The sequence below is a fragment of the Equus przewalskii genome, chromosome 10 (genome assembly GCF_037783145.1).
Source record: "Equus przewalskii isolate Varuska chromosome 10, EquPr2, whole genome shotgun sequence".
Classification (NCBI taxonomy): Eukaryota; Metazoa; Chordata; class Mammalia; order Perissodactyla; family Equidae; genus Equus; species Equus przewalskii.
Window position 1 is genome coordinate 25,728,274 of NC_091840.1, and position 16,623 is coordinate 25,744,896.

General features: G+C 56.7%; 1 protein-coding gene across 5 annotated transcripts; it reads left to right on the forward strand.

Moving 5' to 3' along the window:
* The first annotated feature begins 1,328 nt into the window (after positions 1 to 1,328).
* Positions 1,329 to 7,722, forward strand: DLX4 (distal-less homeobox 4). Of its 5 annotated transcripts, none has more exons than XM_070560657.1 (4): positions 1,329 to 2,437; positions 5,656 to 5,803; positions 5,930 to 6,126; positions 6,532 to 7,722. In XM_070560657.1, the coding sequence occupies exons 1-4, from the start codon at positions 1,870 to 1,872 to the stop codon at positions 6,897 to 6,899; spliced, it is 1,281 nt and encodes a 426-aa protein (XP_070416758.1). In that variant the 5' UTR covers positions 1,329 to 1,869; the 3' UTR covers positions 6,900 to 7,722. The 5 variants fall into 5 exon arrangements, with proteins under 5 accessions (XP_070416758.1, XP_008518570.2, XP_070416757.1 ...); XM_070560656.1 differs by having other exon boundaries at positions 1,759 to 2,437; positions 7,190 to 7,722; XM_008520349.2 differs by having other exon boundaries at positions 1,878 to 2,437; positions 5,701 to 5,803.
* The last annotated feature ends 8,901 nt before the right edge of the window (positions 7,723 to 16,623 follow it).

Sequence of the window (16,623 nt, forward strand, 5' to 3'; positions counted from 1 at the left end):
AGGAAAGGTGGTCCCCATATGGAAATAGCATTTCTCAACTGAGCTAAACCTGCATACCCTGTTGGATGAGAAGGAAGTGGGTTCTCCAGGTGCCCAGAGAGTAGGCGATCCCCTAAAGAGTCTGCTCCTGAAGCTGCAAGTCTTCAGTGGGAAGAGCTCAGAGCCAGGTGCCAGGGGTGTGTTTTCCTGGAAAGACTCATTTCTATCCCTTCCAAAGGGGAGTCCAGTATGCTCCTCCTCCCCCAGGGACACCTGACTGGGGGGGTTTAACCACCTCTGTACACCCCTTCAACCTTTCTGTCTCTCCAAGGAGGTCTGAGCCTGGCCACCCCCTAGGGCCTTCTCTTACTCTTCTAAGCTTCCTTCTTTCTCAGATCGTCATCCTCTCTCACCACCCCCCCCCCATTCTAAGACTGCTATCTTGACTATGAACTCTGATGAGAGCACACGTGTGTGTACAGGCATGAATATGCCCATCCGAGGCACGTACTCAGGTGGGAGAAGATACGTGGGTATGCTGGGGAATCTGTGAGGACTGGTGGGCTTGGGGGTGTAACTGTCTTTGTCCTAACATGCAGCAGCCTAATGTGTGTGGACAGGTATCTTTCATAGGGTGGGTACACATGCATCAATGTTTATGTACTTGGGTTTTCTGTATTTTCGAGTGTGTACACCGGCAATTTGACTTGCATAGTCGCGGGTCTGTGTAAGAGACAAGAATAGTGCTTTTATTCAGGGGTATTACTGTTCATCATTGGGAATGTAGATAGGTAGACATCACAGCCTATACTCTGTATTTGCAGATCCATAAACGAACCTCTCTGTTCGTGGAGAGATGCTAGTGCGAACATTGGTGTAGACACCTATGTGTTGGTATATGCAAGTGTATATGTTGTATTTGAATGGAGTCTCTGTGTAGTTGCGGACCTGTGGCCATAGACGCTTGTATACGTAGACACCTGCCCTTCGAGGCCTTGGATACTAACGTTCAGAGGCAGGTCCTGCACACACACTGCAAAACGCGGCCACCGAGACTGGCCTCCTCTATTTCCCGCGCCCTCCGCAGAGCCATCAAACCGGACTCGCCTCTCACTCCCGGATTTTTTCCCGGTTCGTGCAAGGCTTCAGCCTCACGCGGCGCCAGGAAAGGCGGGGCGCCACTCGGGAAAAAGCCGAGACGGCGGATCCCTCCCGCGGCCTCGGGGGCCTGCAGGAGCTGTGACGTCGCAACCAAACCCGGGCCCCCGCCGGAAGTGGAAGCCAGGGCGGGGGAGGAGGGGGGCCGGTGAGGCGCAGTCGCGGCGGTCGCGGCGTGCCCGGCCGAGGGCAACCCGAGGAGGCGTGCGCGCCGCGCGCCTGCGGGGCAGGCTGGGCGCCCGGCGGCACCTCCCCAGACCTGGCGTCTGTTTACCAACAAACTGCCCGCGCTCGGCAGGGACGCATTCCGACGCGCTGAATAAGCTGCGGGCACTGTCTGTCTGGTCTCAACTCCCCTGCAGGTCCGTGGCGGCAGGATCAGAATCGCCCTGCAGATCCCCAGAGCTGGAGAATGCGACCGCAGGTTCCCTGCGTCCCCGAAGCCACAGGGCCTCCGCCGCTGTGCTGCTCCCCTCGCCCCTTGGCCAGCCCAGCCTCGCCAACTCCCTCGTGTTTCTGTTATGACCGAGGTTCTCAGACTGCCCCAACCGCGCTGCAACCTCGGCACCTCTCTCGGAGAGGACCCCGAGATAGCTGGGCCTAGAGCGTGCGCACCGTCCTCCTCCCATCTCCCAGTTGTGAATTTCCCTGCCGCGGGCTGCCCCCGGGGGCGGGCCCGGCACTAGGCCTCCGTGAGGTCACCGCGTGCGGGAGCCAATCCACGGCGTCTAAATGGGCGGGGCCCCCGTCGGGTCCCGGGAACCGAACCCAAGAGCTGGAAGAGGGGGGCCCCATGGATTTAGGGGGGAGGGGAAAAGCCATGGGGGGCACCCCCCCGGAACCCCTTTCCCAGGCGCGCGCTCTCCGCTGGAAGAGGCGCAGAGAGACATTTTCCTCAGGATCTTAAGAGTGGGGGAGGCTGGCTGGGGGGCTCATCTGGCCCCAACGCCCGAGGCTCGAAAAAGAGAGTTGGCGGAGGGAGAGGACTACGTGCCGGGCCATGGCCTAGGCCCTTTGGCCCCGGCCCCGGCCACAATGACCTCTTTGCCTTGCCCCGTCCCTGGCCCGGACCCCTCCAAAGCCATCTTCCCGAACATCGCCCCCGTCCCATCAGTAGTGGCTGCCTACCAGCTTGGCTTGTCTCCCGCAACCGCAGCAGCCTCCGACTTGCCCTATTCTGGGCCGTATGGCCACCTCTTGCCCTACCCTTACGCCGGGCCGGCGACCCCCAGAGACTCCTACCTGCCCTGCCAGCAACCCGCGGCGCCCTCCCAGCCGGCTCAGCAGGAGCGGGAGGCAGGTAAGTCCGGGCGGCGGCTCTTCCCACCTCTGGGGTCCTGCTCCTGTGCGCCCCTAAACTTCGTCCTCGCCTGGTTGGGCGCGGCTAGCGGGATTCAGACCTTACTCGGATTCCACTCGGATCTGGGGGTGGGGGGAGGGCGAAGGGATGGGGCGGGAGACAAGGGGGAGGGGCGGGGGCGAGTTGATCTAGGTCTCCTTTCAAGACCGACCTGGTTTCGATTTGCACTTGTGTGAAGCCCGTCGGCAGGGCTCCCTACCCCACCCCCTGGAGCAGCGGGGTTGTGTGTACCTACGTGTAACGGAAAACTGAAACAATCCAGATGTGGGTGTGGGTGCCTAGCCCCTTCTCCGGGATTCTCTCCATCGTGCACTCCTTCTCTTCCCCATGTCGCCTTTCTCTGCCTTCGTCTTGTCTCAGAAAGCAGTGCTCAAGTCAAAGCCTGATAAATAGAAATCAGGTCCCAGCTGGAGGGCGGTAGAATTGAGGTATTCGGGGGGGTCCTTTCCCCTCTCCCCCAGACCGAGCCCGAAAGTGCCTGACAGAGAGGGAAAGCTGGCCTGGCAGAGTCTGGGGTTAGGACCCCACCACCCATTGTTCTAAAAATGTAGCCATAGGTGGGTCAGGCAGTCTCTCATTGTAGACCCCAGCCTTCCAGCCAAAGGAGCGAGCCACACCTATCATCTCCACCCTTTGCCTTTGGGATGGGTTAGGCCCCAGTTCCCATCGCCTGGAACAACTTTGAGCTCCTGAGAAAGTGCTCACTGGAAGGTCTCAAAGAAGCCAAGGAGCTGGCCTGTCTTCCTGGTCCTGGGCCTTGCATAGGCAGAACCCATGCAAGGCTATACATACACCCATCTGTACTGGCTCAGGCTTAGACCTCAGGCCCCCTGCACTCCCTGCCCCCACCTAATGGCCCCCACAATTGTCTTTGGCACAGTTTCCTCCAAGGATGCACATCCATTGACTGACTTCGCTGGAGTCAGCCCAGGACTAAGACACGTCCCTGCCTTCCCCTGTTGCTCCGCTGGGACACATGACCTTGTAAACATCAGAGCCACAATTGATCTTAGAGATTTGGGAGCTCAACCTCCTTGATGTACAGATGGGCAAACTGAGGCCCAAAGAAAGAGTGTGCCTGGGTCAAAGACAAAGCCTGCCTTCCAGGCTCTTGGCCCTTGCCTATTGACTCTCACTGCATGGGACCAAAAAAGAGGATTTTAGGAAACTTTCTCAGAGTCCCCAGAAGTTAACTGCCTTCTGTGCCAGAACTGGGGCTGCCTCTCCCGGGTGCTGGGTCTGTCGTTGGAGGAGGAGCAGGGGATGGGGGGGGGGGGTAGTGTTTCTACAAATGATCTAATTTCCACAGACGAGTCCCTTGGATGCTTGCCTTCAGTGTCTGCCAGTATGGGACATTTTCGTGTGTCTGTAGTAGGGTGGGAATAAGATAACCTTGTCTTTAAGAGAACTGTCGTTAAATGAGCTTGGTATTTGCTGCCCTGTTTTCCACACTCCTTGCCTTCCCTTTGCTTGGTCTAAACACAAGAGAATGGAGAGTTCCTTTTCTTTACGGAATTTCCCCGGATCCAACGAAAACCACACATCGCCTTACATTAGATTGTAGCATTTTTCTACGGAAAGTGGTGGGTTTGGCCCACTCTAGACTGAATGATTGGGGTGTGAGTGAGGGCTTGGGGTCTTCCTTTTGCCCCCACTCTGTGTCCACTCCCGCCTCAGGGAGAGGTTTGGCTCCAAGTGAGCTGGCTACCACCACGCACTGAGCAGGTGAGCACGGAGGTGCCTCGAGGGAGGCCCTTGGGCTCCATACTGGCGACCAGGGCAGATCCAGTCAGACTTGCTGCAACTGGTGTGGAGAAAGGCAGCTGTCGGGCAAGGAACTTAGAAGGGGGTCTGGTGGGAGAGTTAGGGCGCAGAGGGCGGAGAGAGTTCAGTAGCTGGGGCTGCCTCCCTGCCTGTCTCTGCGTCACCGCCCAGAGCGCGCCGTCCACGCAGCCAGAGAGGCGCGGGTGGTCGCTCCGCTGCTGCCAGCCTGGGGCCGTGAGCAGTAGGGTCGAAGCAGGGGAGGCCGGACAGGCGCGGGCGGGAGCGGAAACCCAATGGTTTTTCTGGGAAGTGGCTGAGGCGGGGGTCGAAGGGGGTGGATCTAAGAAGCCCGCAGCGCCCGAGGCCACGGGTGAGGGATGCGGGGGAGGTGAAGGCAACTGGTCACCGCGGCCGGCCAAGGGCGGGGAACCTGACGTATGTGGAGTGAGCCCGGTGAGCGGAAGAAGGCAGAGGGCGGGTCAGGGACCCGGACGGACACCTGGGCACCAGGGCCAAGCGCTCTTTCGGCTGGGGCTGGGGCGGCTCTGCAGACCCGTGTGGGGTGCGGCGAACATTGCCCTAAACCCGGGGGCATTGCAGCCGCTTGCTCCACCTCCGCCCTACCATCTGCATGGAATGGCCTCGGGTGTCCCGGTAGAGTGGCATAGGTTAGCCATCGGAAGAGGGGAACCTCTCGCACCTCCACCCCCCTTGCAATCTAAGGCCAGGCTGTCCCACGGCCGAGATTCCTTGAGAGGCTGGGCCCTGGGGGCAGGAGGTGACCAGATCTCCGGCGGCGGCACCCGCAGCGGGATCCAGGAGCGGCCCCAGGGCCTGCGCTGAGGGCGCTGCGCGCTCTCCGAACCAGTCACCTTCCCTGCCCGCCTGGAACCCCTCTGTGACTGCAGCCGGGCGGAGGGGGCTGCCCCACACTGACCTGGCTTCTAGGGCCCCTGAAAGCCATCTCCCCAGGCAGCCAGCCATGGGGCGGTGAGAGATGGTCTCTTTCTTGCAGGGTGTGCGTTTGGAGAGGGGCGGGCCCTTACAATAGGCGAGGCAATGACAAACCCTGGGGGCACTTTCCACACTCTCTTGCTGGGAAGGGTGCTCATCTTGGCGTTCAAGGTTCGCTCGGTCCCCCCCACCCCCCCACCCCCCCACCCCCCCACCCCCCCACCCCCCCACCCCCCATCCACCCTTCTTCCGGCAGCGGGGAAGCTGCCACGCAAACACTGCCTGGGGCCTCTGAGCATTGCGTTTGCGTTCCCTCCGCCTGGAATGCCCTTCCCCCGTCATCTCCAGGCCTCAGTCCAGCCCTCGACCGAGCCTTTCTGCCCCGCCCCACCCCAAGCTGGCGCCACTGTACCCTGCTGTACTCTGACCTCCCGCCGCAGGCGCCGCCCGTACCCTCGCTCTGGCCCTTGGTGCTTCCTTCCTAGGGTCACAGGACCCATCAGAGTGGGAGCTCCCTGAGGGCAAGAACTGCGTCTCGCACCACCTGGCGCACGGTGGAAGTGGGGTTCGAAAGGAGCGTGGAGCAAGGTAGAGAGAGGCCGGCCAGGTGCCTGCGCTTTTTGCTAATCCGAGGCCGGCATGCAAACGAGATGCAAATGAGCCTATGAAACTGCGCGTGCGACCCTCTGGAAAACCGTCTTGTGCCGCCCCTAGGCTCCGAGAAGCCGCCGCTGTCCCCGGAGCCCTCGGAGCGGCGCCCGCAGGCCCCGACCAAAAAGCTGCGCAAGCCGAGGACCATCTACTCGAGCCTGCAGCTGCAGCAGCTGAACCAGCGTTTCCAGCACACGCAGTACCTGGCGCTGCCCGAGAGGGCTCAGCTGGCGGCGCAGCTCGGCCTCACCCAGACCCAGGTGGGGCGGTCCCACCTTCCTGCCCACTCACCGTCCCCACGTGTGTGCTCTGGGAACTCACCTACCCCCCACCCCGTATGAATGACTGATGAGTCCCCTAGCCCTGCTGTCACAGCTCTCTGGGGTGTGTTCATAGGTGGTCCTCAGTAAGTTGGGGGAATGTGTTAAAAGGTGGGGGGCCGGGGTCTGTCCAGGTAGAGAAGGGTACCCAGACTGGAGGGCTAGGTACTAGCTCAGAGGCAGGAACTAGGGGCTTCAGGGGCTATGGAGGATGGCAGCAAATGTTCCTGACCTCTGCACTTCTCCCAGGGCTGCTCCCTATCCCTGGGTCCCTTTCCCTCCACCTGACCGGTCCACATATAGCCTTCTCCTGATCTTCCATTCCTCCCCCTTTTCTCCCTGAAGGTAAAGATCTGGTTTCAGAACAAACGCTCCAAATACAAGAAGCTCCTGAAGCAGAACTCGGGGGGACAGGAAGGGGACTTCCCTGGGAGGCCCCCCTCCCTGTCTCCCTGCTCCCCACCCCTTCCATCCCTCTGGGATCTACCCAAGGCAGGGGCCCTGCCCACCGGTGGCTATGGCAACAGCTTTGGAGCCTGGTATCAGCATCACTGCCCAGATGTCCTGGCTCCACCTCAGATGATGTGAGTCTGGGGAAGGGCAGCTCGGCCCCCAGCCCTCCTACAAAGCCCAGGACCCAGCCCACCTGCACCCCTTCTGGACTGGGAGGAAACCAGCTCCAGATGGGTTTTCTCTGGAGGATGAGGAGCTAGAGAAAAAGGATGGGGTGGAGTCCTGTCCCCTTTGCCCCATAACCCAAACAGCCTAATCAAGGACTTTGCTCTTAACCACTGCCCCCCACTGCTACCATGGACTGGACACCTTCCCTCCAGCTGGTCAAGGCTCTGGTGAGAGAGTCACTGGCTGACGTTCGGATGGCTCCCAGAATCCCTAGCCTTGCCACTTCTTCCGTGAGGGGGTTGCAGTCCCACCACAGCCTGGGGTCAAGCCAGCAAGAAACACTGAGTGTTTTTTCTCTTTGTGTGCCTTGGGCCTTGCCCAGGCTCTTGGCGAGCAAAAGCAGAAGCGCAGTGGACATCCAGAGTCTTCGAGTTGACCACCGTTGGGTCCCGCCCACCGACTTTTCCTGGAGGTCAGCCCATTGCCCCATAACTGGTAGACCTGCTCACCATCCTGTGAGGTAGAAGGGATGCTGAAAATGTGGAGTTTTGTGGACCTATGTGTAATTTATGCTCTCTTCCTAAAAAAGCCCTCCTTCCCCCATGTCTATCCACTTTGAGTAAATAATGGATCCAATTATCATAGAATTTCACCGGTATTTATTAAGAGCCTGTTCCCCATCCCTAATACCTAACCAATGCACACGCACACACTCTCGGGAACCCAGAAGGGAACACTTTGGGGAGAATGGGGACAAATGAGCTTTCTGGATGAGTGTAGGTGGAGATACCCCCAAATAGGTGGGGTGGACCCTGCAATCAGCTCCTCACAGCTAATCTGTCTAGCATCCCCCCAAGCTCTTACCATCCCCCATCCCATGAGCTCTCAGAGATTAAAGTTCGTACAAAAACCTGGGCCTTGGCTGTGAGGTGTGTTTCCTGACTTCCGGGGCTGGTTGCTCATCTCTCTCTCCCATCTGACTCTTCTAGCCTTAAGCTAGAGGCAATGGATCCCAGTTTTGCCTCTACCACTAACTAGCTATCTGGCTCTAGCTCTGGAATGTTCTAACAACATCCATATTTTCATATGCTCCATTGTGAAACTGGAAGATGCTAATGCTGGGAATGACCAAAGTCTGAGCGATCCTCACCAGCGAAGTCTCTCCTGACCCAGTTCTGGAGGGAGCCGGGAACCTCACAGCCTCCCTTGCCCCTGCTCACCTTGGGAGAGGGCACCCCCACTGGGCCAGGCCAGTCCTGCCCTGGAAGAAGTGTGCTCCTTGGGGTAGAATGGCCTCAGCTCGCCTAGGGGAAGGAGGAAGGGGAGAAGAAGAAAACCCCAGAAGGAACTGGACTTCTCCTCCATCCAACAAACATTTGTTGCACCTCTGCTCTCTGTTACATCCTGGGGATATCAAGGTGACCTAGGCAGACAAATGGCCAGATGCTTGTATGTGCCTGGCTGAGGGAAGTACAGAAGGCAGTATGGGCACAGTCAGAGGCTCCATCTCAGATTCATGGCCACTGCTCCCCACCACACACACAGCACCCAACACAGGAGGGCTGAGGACAAGGGCTTCGAATAATTCAGGAATCCAGCCCAGCATGGCCCAAGGGGCTGGGGGAGGGGCCTCCAATTCCAGGCCAAAAGCTCCCAAATGGAGCTTCCTTCTTAGTGCCTGAACTCGTCCCCAGGCACTGCCATCTTGGGGCCTGCCCCAGTCTGAAAAGCCCACTCAGGCACCTGGAACCAACCCCGCTGGCCAGAGAGATGCCCCAGTGGAGTGAAACGTAGGGCTGGTGGGGGTTGGGGGGGGTGGGGATTGTGAAATTCAGTGGAAGCCCCCCACCTGGAAGGAGGCCTGCTCTCAGTCCTTCCCAAGCCCCATTCTGGGTCAGTGGCCACACCCACTGCTCAAAACACACATGGAGATCCACATCCTGGGGATGGCAAATGGCACACAGTGGGCCAAAGCCAAGACCCAGGAGCAGTGAAGAAAGAGGGTGCCAAGAGGAGAAACATCCGCCTCTTCCCCTGCCTCCCCACCAACGCCTTCCCCTGCCCCTGGCTCCCGCCTCCACCTGCTCTCTTCGGCCCAGACCCCCCTGAGCTCTCCTCTGGGTCTTCTCTGGGGCCACAGGCCCTCAGGGCCCTGTTCCCTGCGGCTGCAGGTTGCACACTCCTCTTTCCACAGACCTGAGATAAGATCTACCGCCCCATCTCGGAAAGCCTCCAAAGCAAGATTAATTGGACAGCCCAACACGAGTCGCATCGTTAAAACAACAGCCCAGGTTGTAAAGTTAAGTAGCAGAGGGAGTGTAATTACTCTCCCAGCCAGAGGCCAGCTGAGCTGACAGCACCCCTCCTTCCCTACCCCCATCTCTCGGCCCTTTCCGGGGGAGACGGGAATCCTTTTCCACTTGGGAGCTGGCCCAGTTTCCCTGGGCTCCTGGGTGAGGATGGGGCTGGAACCCCAGTGGAGGAGGTGCCCCATTACCCTCCTTCAAGCCATCGGAGCTGTGGAAGGGGAACGTGTGGTTTCTTCCCGTGAAGAGGACGCCACTTTGGGAAAACTGGGTTAATAAGGGAGTGGTTAAGAATGGGGGCTTTGGCCTCCACAGAGTCCCAGCTCTGCTGTGTGACTTTGGGCAAGTTACTTAACCTCTCTCTGAGCCTCGTTTTTCTCCCCTTGAGATGGGAATACTAATGGGACCTGCTTCCCAGTGTGGTTGTGATGATGAAATGAGATAGTGCTTGTAACATGTTTGACAGGGTGCCTAGAACATAGTAAGCCCTTAATAAACGGCATTTATGGCTGCTGTAGGATTATCGGGGAGGAGAGGTCACGGCGAGGGTGAGTTCGTACTGCCATTGCCATCTATTCGTCTCTGCCTCCTGAGGGTAGGAGGAGGAACCGGGCTGGAGACTGGAGAACTCCACACACCTCTGGGCACCACCCTCTGAGAGCAGGACAGAGGCAAGCTCCTAAAGGCAAAGGGCCACAGCCCTGGGCATCTGACGTCAGCTGAGACTGGAAAATGGAGAAGGGGGTCCAGGGCACGTTGTCTCCCCGACAAGGGTCTCAGCCACAGGAAAGCTGACTTGGGGCTTCCTTTCCCTCTCCCCATAGGCTATTTTAAGACGTGCCCCCCATTTTCTCCCCCAACAAAATGAGATTCAATTAATTCAATTAAAGCAATTTTGGGAGCAGCTCCTGAAGGCTTTCAATGTGAAATAATTACAAGTAATTTGCTGCTGTGAAGAGGAAAAGGGCACACGGGGTCTGGGGGGGAAGGAGGTAGCCCCCTCTCCACCCAACCCACTCAGACCTAGAAGGATTCCACACTGTAATCTTAACTGCCCTCCCATTGGCCAAATTACTTGCAGGTGGGAAGAGGGAGAGTGTGGTGGTGGGAGGGGGCTGGGAAGACCCTGAGTGACAGACCGCCCCTCCCCCACCCAAAAATCCACTGTGCGAGGTGGGGGTGGGGAGCTGGTCGTTCCCCGACAAAATGTCTGCACAGCCCTAGCAGTCGATTACTCAGCCCCAAACCTCATTTGGAGTTTAGATGCCTGAACTTGCCTCTGGGATTGGATCCAGAGTCAATGGAATGTTATCCGGGTGGCTGAAGCCTGCATAGACGGGGTCTTGGAGATCAAGGACTTCCCCGAACTTATAAGGGATGTACATAGAGAGGGGAAAGGCCAGAGAAGGCAGACACTGACTTCCTGCTTCCAAGGTGATGAGGATACACCCACTCTCTCTCCTCTCCTGATCTGATGCTTTCTTGTTCTGCCCGATGTCTAATCTCAATTCTTTCCACTGTAGTGGTGGCAAATCTTCTCTCAGCTTTCTGTCCTCAGGGCCACTGAACCCTCTTCCCTCAGAAAAGCATCCTGTGGGCGTTTCCCACCCCCAGCTCACCTGGGATAACTCTTTCCTTGCTTGGGCTCATTTGGCCGGGGCGGAGGTAGGGGGAGTGATGGTGCTAGAAGGGAAGTAGAGGCAGAAGCTAGCAGCAGGCAGTGGCTGAGATAAAGGTGTGGGGATGGGCTCAGGCCTCTGCAAAGACCCCTCTAAACCCTGCCCACAGGGGAGCTGGCTTTCAAGGGACTAGGAGCCCCCTTTATGTGGGAGCTCCTGTTCTAGGAGGTGAATAATGTTTTAACAATTATGGTGGAAAAGAAAAATTCACGGACCCCAGAGTATTTCTTTCATAGCTTCCCTTCTTTCCCATCTTTCCTTGCTTCTCCCATTCCAAGGAGGGGTGAAGAGGAGGGCGCCTTCAGCTCTGGTTCTCCGGACTCCAGCCCTTGCCCCACCCCTTCTCTGAGTAGTATGGCTGTTGGACCTGGGAGCCAGTGAGTCCTTGGGCCACTTCCGTCTCTCTTCTTCCAAGACAGAACTCTTAGAGAGGGAAAATTGGCTGCCTCTCCAGGCCTCGCCTGCACCCTTTCCTGGCCAGCTTAGATTGGTTCCAAAGAGGGAAATTAAAGACCCTTCCACCCCACATCTCAAAATACAAAGGCTCCAGACAAATGCACAGAGACGGGCAGAGGCAGGGACCCGAGCACAGGGAGCCTGTAAGCGCACACACACTTCCACGGAAGAAGGTGCACGCGCAGCCAGGCAGACACACAACAGCATACGTGGAGCGGGCAGAGCCGAACAGAGAGACACACATGAGCACATGTGCATGAAGCCTTCCCATGACGGTACATGGACATACATAGAGAAATATACTCACAGAGAGAAGCTCAACACCCTGGAATGAACCAAGAAGATGCACAGGGACTTAAACACATGCAGAAACAGACTGAAACATACCCCGAAATAGGCAGACCAGCTTCCCTTATGTGAGTGTTTGTGGGGGCGGGGGTGGTCTCTTTCTCTTTCTCTTTCTTCTCCTGCCCCTTCTTGGTCCCACCCTTTTTCCTGGCTCTTCATCTCCTATTTTCTGGGAATGTTTCCCTGGTGAGTGGTTGGGGAGGGAGACCGAATGGACACAGAAACCCGATAATTTCATTATGACTTTTTCTTTGTTCCTTGAAGCCTTGCCTCCTTCTTTCCCTAAGCTCTAGCAAGAGCTCCTGTCCCAGCTTCTCTTGGCATGTCCCACAGCTCCCAGAAGTGGCCATCAATTCCGGCCCAGGCACAGGAACCCCAAGACTGTCCTCTCAGATGTCTCCACTGATTGCTCTCCTCCCCTTCCCTGACAGCAACTCTGGCCCCAGGGAGGGAGGAGGGGGGCCTGGGATCACAGGGTAATGAGGAGAGCACTGCTCTGCTACTACTTCCTGTGTGACCGTGGCAAGGTTACCTACCCTCTCGGAGGCTCAGATAATTTCTCTTGCCAAATCCTCTGTGTGTGTAGGAGTTGATATGTGTCCACCACCACTTTCTACTCCAGTCTAGGGCTCTATAAGGTAGAGCCTGTCCCCCATCAGATTGGGGGCCCCCTGAGTATAGGGCTCTGCTTCCCCTGTCAGAGTAGATACAGTTTGCGGCTCTTTCCAACCCCATAGCTTGATGACTCCGAGGTGCTTAGCCCCATTGGCATCCTGGGGGACATGTCTGGCCAGCCTAAAAAAGGAAAGGAGTTGGCCCCAAGCTTCCTCCAAACATCAAGGTTTCTGATTCAGCTCTTCACAGTGCCAGGCCTTCAGCCTCTCTGGCCCAAAAATGGAGAGATGACTTCATTTCCAGGGGAGGATGCCACTCTCTGTGGAATATATGTGGAATATATTCCTCCCGGCTTCCTCTGAACTATCCCCTTTCAGAGTTCAGTTGAATTGGGGGTCAGATGGAAGGAAAACCCTTTGGCCAGCCTGAGGTATGCCCCTGGCCTGGGGCCCCCGCTCTCTTACCCACACCCCCCCGCCAACTTCAAGCTGATGAGTAACATACAGGTCAAATCGTGAGGCCTGGAGCGTGGCATCTGGTTTATCCCCCTCAGATCATGATTCTTCTGAGGACATGATTCTTCTGGGACATGATTCTTCCCCCACTCTGCTCAGGAAACCCCTGGGCCTAGAAGCCACCTGTGATCACCTTCTCTGTGCTGTTTTGCCCAACCCCTCAGGACTTGTACTCTTCCCTCAGACTGGTGATTGTCAGAGAGCAGAGCACTGGCCTCCCCTCTCAGACTGGGGCTCCCCCATTCAGTGGTTCCTTCCTCTGCCTGATCACCCCTCCCCCAGCCCTGCTCCCACTCTCTATGGGGTCGAGGGCCCTAGAGTGTGGAGTTGGGCAGAGTACTAAGAGTAGATGGGGGCATGTGACCCTTGCCCAGGTCCCACGCCTCCTACTGCCCCCTGTGCCTGCCTCAGAACCACTAGACCACTCCTTTCAAATTGGACCCAGGGGAGGCTTTCTCTGTCTCTGCAAGCTGGAGCCTGCCGCACGCTCTCCTCCCAGCCCTGGAGCCACCGGGAATTCTTTGCTCCAACAGATCCTGGGGGAAGCCAGACTGCGGGAGGTTCCTGACATGCCTCTGCTGCGCTCCTGTCACATTCCCCAAGCCCAGGGGGATCAGCTGGATCCACCAAGGCAGGCTTCTTCCACCCCTGTGACCTCCTCAAGTCCTGCTCCCTCCCTCTCCGAAGCCTGAATCTGCCCTGGGACCCATCCCTGGCTTTGGGTCCCTCCCACTCCCAGCCCTTTGGCAGCCCCATTTGAACAGGAAGCATTATTCCCCCTGGTCCCTTGAAAAATAGAATTTGTCTCCTCTAGAGAGACTTTGTGGAGTGTTTGGAATGCAGACACACAGCTGAGAGGCCTTAGGCAAGTCACTTTACCTTTTTGGGTCTTTATTTCCTCACCTACGCAGTGGGGATAATGATTACAGCATCTCAGAAGGTTGTGGAGACAGGTAGACAGGGAGAGTGCACCCTTAGTAAATTGTGAAATATACCAGGCATGCCAGAGGGCGTGGAGACTTAGCCCTTCTCCCTGGCCAAGTCAAGTTGGTGCTGAAATTGTCCCTCTTCCCCCATCCACCTAAATTCTCCTCTGACGCACCAGCTTGTCACAAACTGGTGAAGAGTATAGTGCCATCGTCAGGGATACAAAATACTAAAGAGCCAGATGCCTGAGTTCAAGTCCAACTCTGTGACCTGGGGCAAGTTTCCTACCCTCTCTGTCCCTCCCCTTCCTCATCTGGGACATGAAGATGATGATAGCATGGGCTTCACAGAGTTGTTGTGAGGACTCGTTGAGTTAAAACCCAAAAGGCACTATAATACGGGAAGGATTCAGCAAGGATCAGTCGTTATCTCTGACCGCCAAGGAAGAAAAACCTTCTCTGACCATGAGGGGTCTTGTCCAAGTGCCCCTGCTCCTCCGTTGGTGTCCACCTGTGAGCAGAAGCCTGGTCTGGCTGTCTTCCCCAGGCACCCAGCAGCATGAATGGTGGGCTGGATGGAAGCTGCCTTGTGAAGAGGGGAGGAAGTTGTGCAGGAGGCTGGCTAAAAAGCCAAGAAGTCTGGTCATGCTCCCAGGATAGCCCTCTGGGTACCCCCCAGGTGAGAAGGTGCCAGAAGAGGTGAGACCACCCAGCACCCGCCTAGGTCAGAGCTACAGAGGCAGACGAGGCCCCTGACTCTTCGTTCATAAAAGGTTATCCCTCCTGTAACCCCAGAATCCCTCCCACTTGGCTAAAAAGCAGAGATAAAACCATTTCTTTTTGTTGATATTTGATTGTATACCTAGAAAATTCAAGAGACTCTAGGGGGAAAAAGGAACTTGCAGAATTAAGAAAAATTTGGTATAGTGGCTGGATATAAGATAAATATAAGACATTAGTAGCTGTTTTCTAGTCCAGTGATAAATAAGAAAATATCTTCCTGTTAGAATGGAAACACAAAATAATAAGATACTGTAAGTTTGTAGATGTGGAGAGCAGCTCTTTAGCTGATTAGTAACTGAAAGAGATTGACCTCTGCCCTCTTCTCTTCTGCTGGTGCTAAGGCCCAGCGCATGACTCTGTCCATTACATCTGAAGCATGGCAGACTTAGGTTGGAATCCAGAAAGCACTTTCCCAGTAGAAGGAGGAATTCCCAGTATGAGACCTCCCCCTATGGAGAAGGAGGGGCAAACTTTGGGCCCCTTGAGGTGCCAGGAGCTCCCTAGGGCAACTGAGGAGTGTCCTGACTGCACAGAGGCTGGTTGCATCTAAAACTGACAGCATAGGGGGCCGGCCCCCTGGCCCAGTGCTTAAGTTCGTCTGCTCTACTTCAGCGGCCCAGGGTTTCACCGATTTGGATCCTGGGCTCGCACAGCTCATCAGGTCATGCTGAGGTGGCGTCCCACATTGCACAACCAGAAGGACCTACAACTACAATATACAACTACATACTGGGGGGCTTTGGGGAGAAGAAGAAGAAAAGAAAAAAAAAACTGACAGCATCATATGCTGAGCTCCCGTCATTGTGCCAAGCTTTGTGCTAAGCCTTTTATGTGTATCTCATTTAATTTCCTCAGCAGCCCTACAAGATAGGTATGATTAGCTCCATTTTATAGATGAGGGAAAGTGAGGCTCAGAGAGGGCAAGTGACTTACTTAAGGTTACACAGCTAGTAAGTGTCAAAGTCAGGGTTTGAGGTCAGGTTTGTGCTACGTGTGCCTGTTTGGACACATGTGTCCCAGTCTATGGAATGACATCAATCCTGATGTCTCTAAGGGCACAGGGCAAGCCTGGAAACAAGAAGAAAGGCTGAGCCTGGCCCCCTCCACTCTTTCTCTCCATTTCAGTCTTGGAGATCATGGGGTAGTGAGAGGCCCCCAGACCAGGGATTCAGAATTCCTGCTTCCAATTCACTGGGGAACTTTAGGGGAAGCTATTGAACCTCTCAGAGCCTCAGTTCTCTCACCTGTGAAGTGGGATAATCGTGGCGCTAACCATGCCAGGCAGTTGAGAGGATTAAATGAGACAGTGCCTGTGAAAGTTCCTGGTATGGGGCTTGGTGCATAGTGGGTGCTCAGTTAGCATCTTCCCTGCCCAGATCTTGGGAGGATCTGAGTCTGCACTTGGGAGCAATTTTCTCCCGCTTCCCTTCCTTACCAGCCAGCCTCCTGCTCCCTCTGGCCTCCTGTTTTCCTCAGCTTCCCCCCACCATCCCTTAGCCAGGGGCACGTCACCACCTCCCAATGGGTGATTCCTGAGCTCAGGGCAGGCCTGACTGGCCCGAGGAGTGGGCGTGGGATGGTGCCACACGCATCGCATGACGTGGCTAGGCGCCCTCAGTGCGCAGGGAAGGGCACGCTGCTGCCGTTTGCCAGGTGTAAGGTGAACTGCCAGGATGGGGGGGGGTGCCCCCTCCCCTGCCCCAGCTAATCCTCCAGGGTGTGGAGTCTCTGTTCCCTGCTTACTCAGCAGACATTTCCATTCCTGCTCTGATTTGCCCCAGGAGACAACCCAGGAATTTGGGCCTCAAGGCCCCGCCCTCTGCCAGCCCCCTCCCCAGGTTTGTCTCCTTGCTGGGTGCCTAACCTGGCTGCCCTGGGCCCCTCATCCCCACCTTCTCTTGGACTGCCCCCCAGGGCAGAGAGCAGCCACTAGACTCCAGACCCAGAAGCACTTCCCTAGTGCTTCCAGGGCCTCTGAGCTTCCCAGGACTCTCAGGGGCTCAAGAGGCCAATTCCATACCCCTCACCCCTACCCCAGGAAGCCCCTTAAATTCACCAGCCAGCGGACTGAGCTAACTCAAGAACAGCAGTGCGGTGGGGGGTGGGGGAAGATGGTCAGATCACTGGGTCCCACCTGCCTGCCATCCAGAGAACACTCTTGGTTCCACAGTCTGGGGGCCAGGGTTTA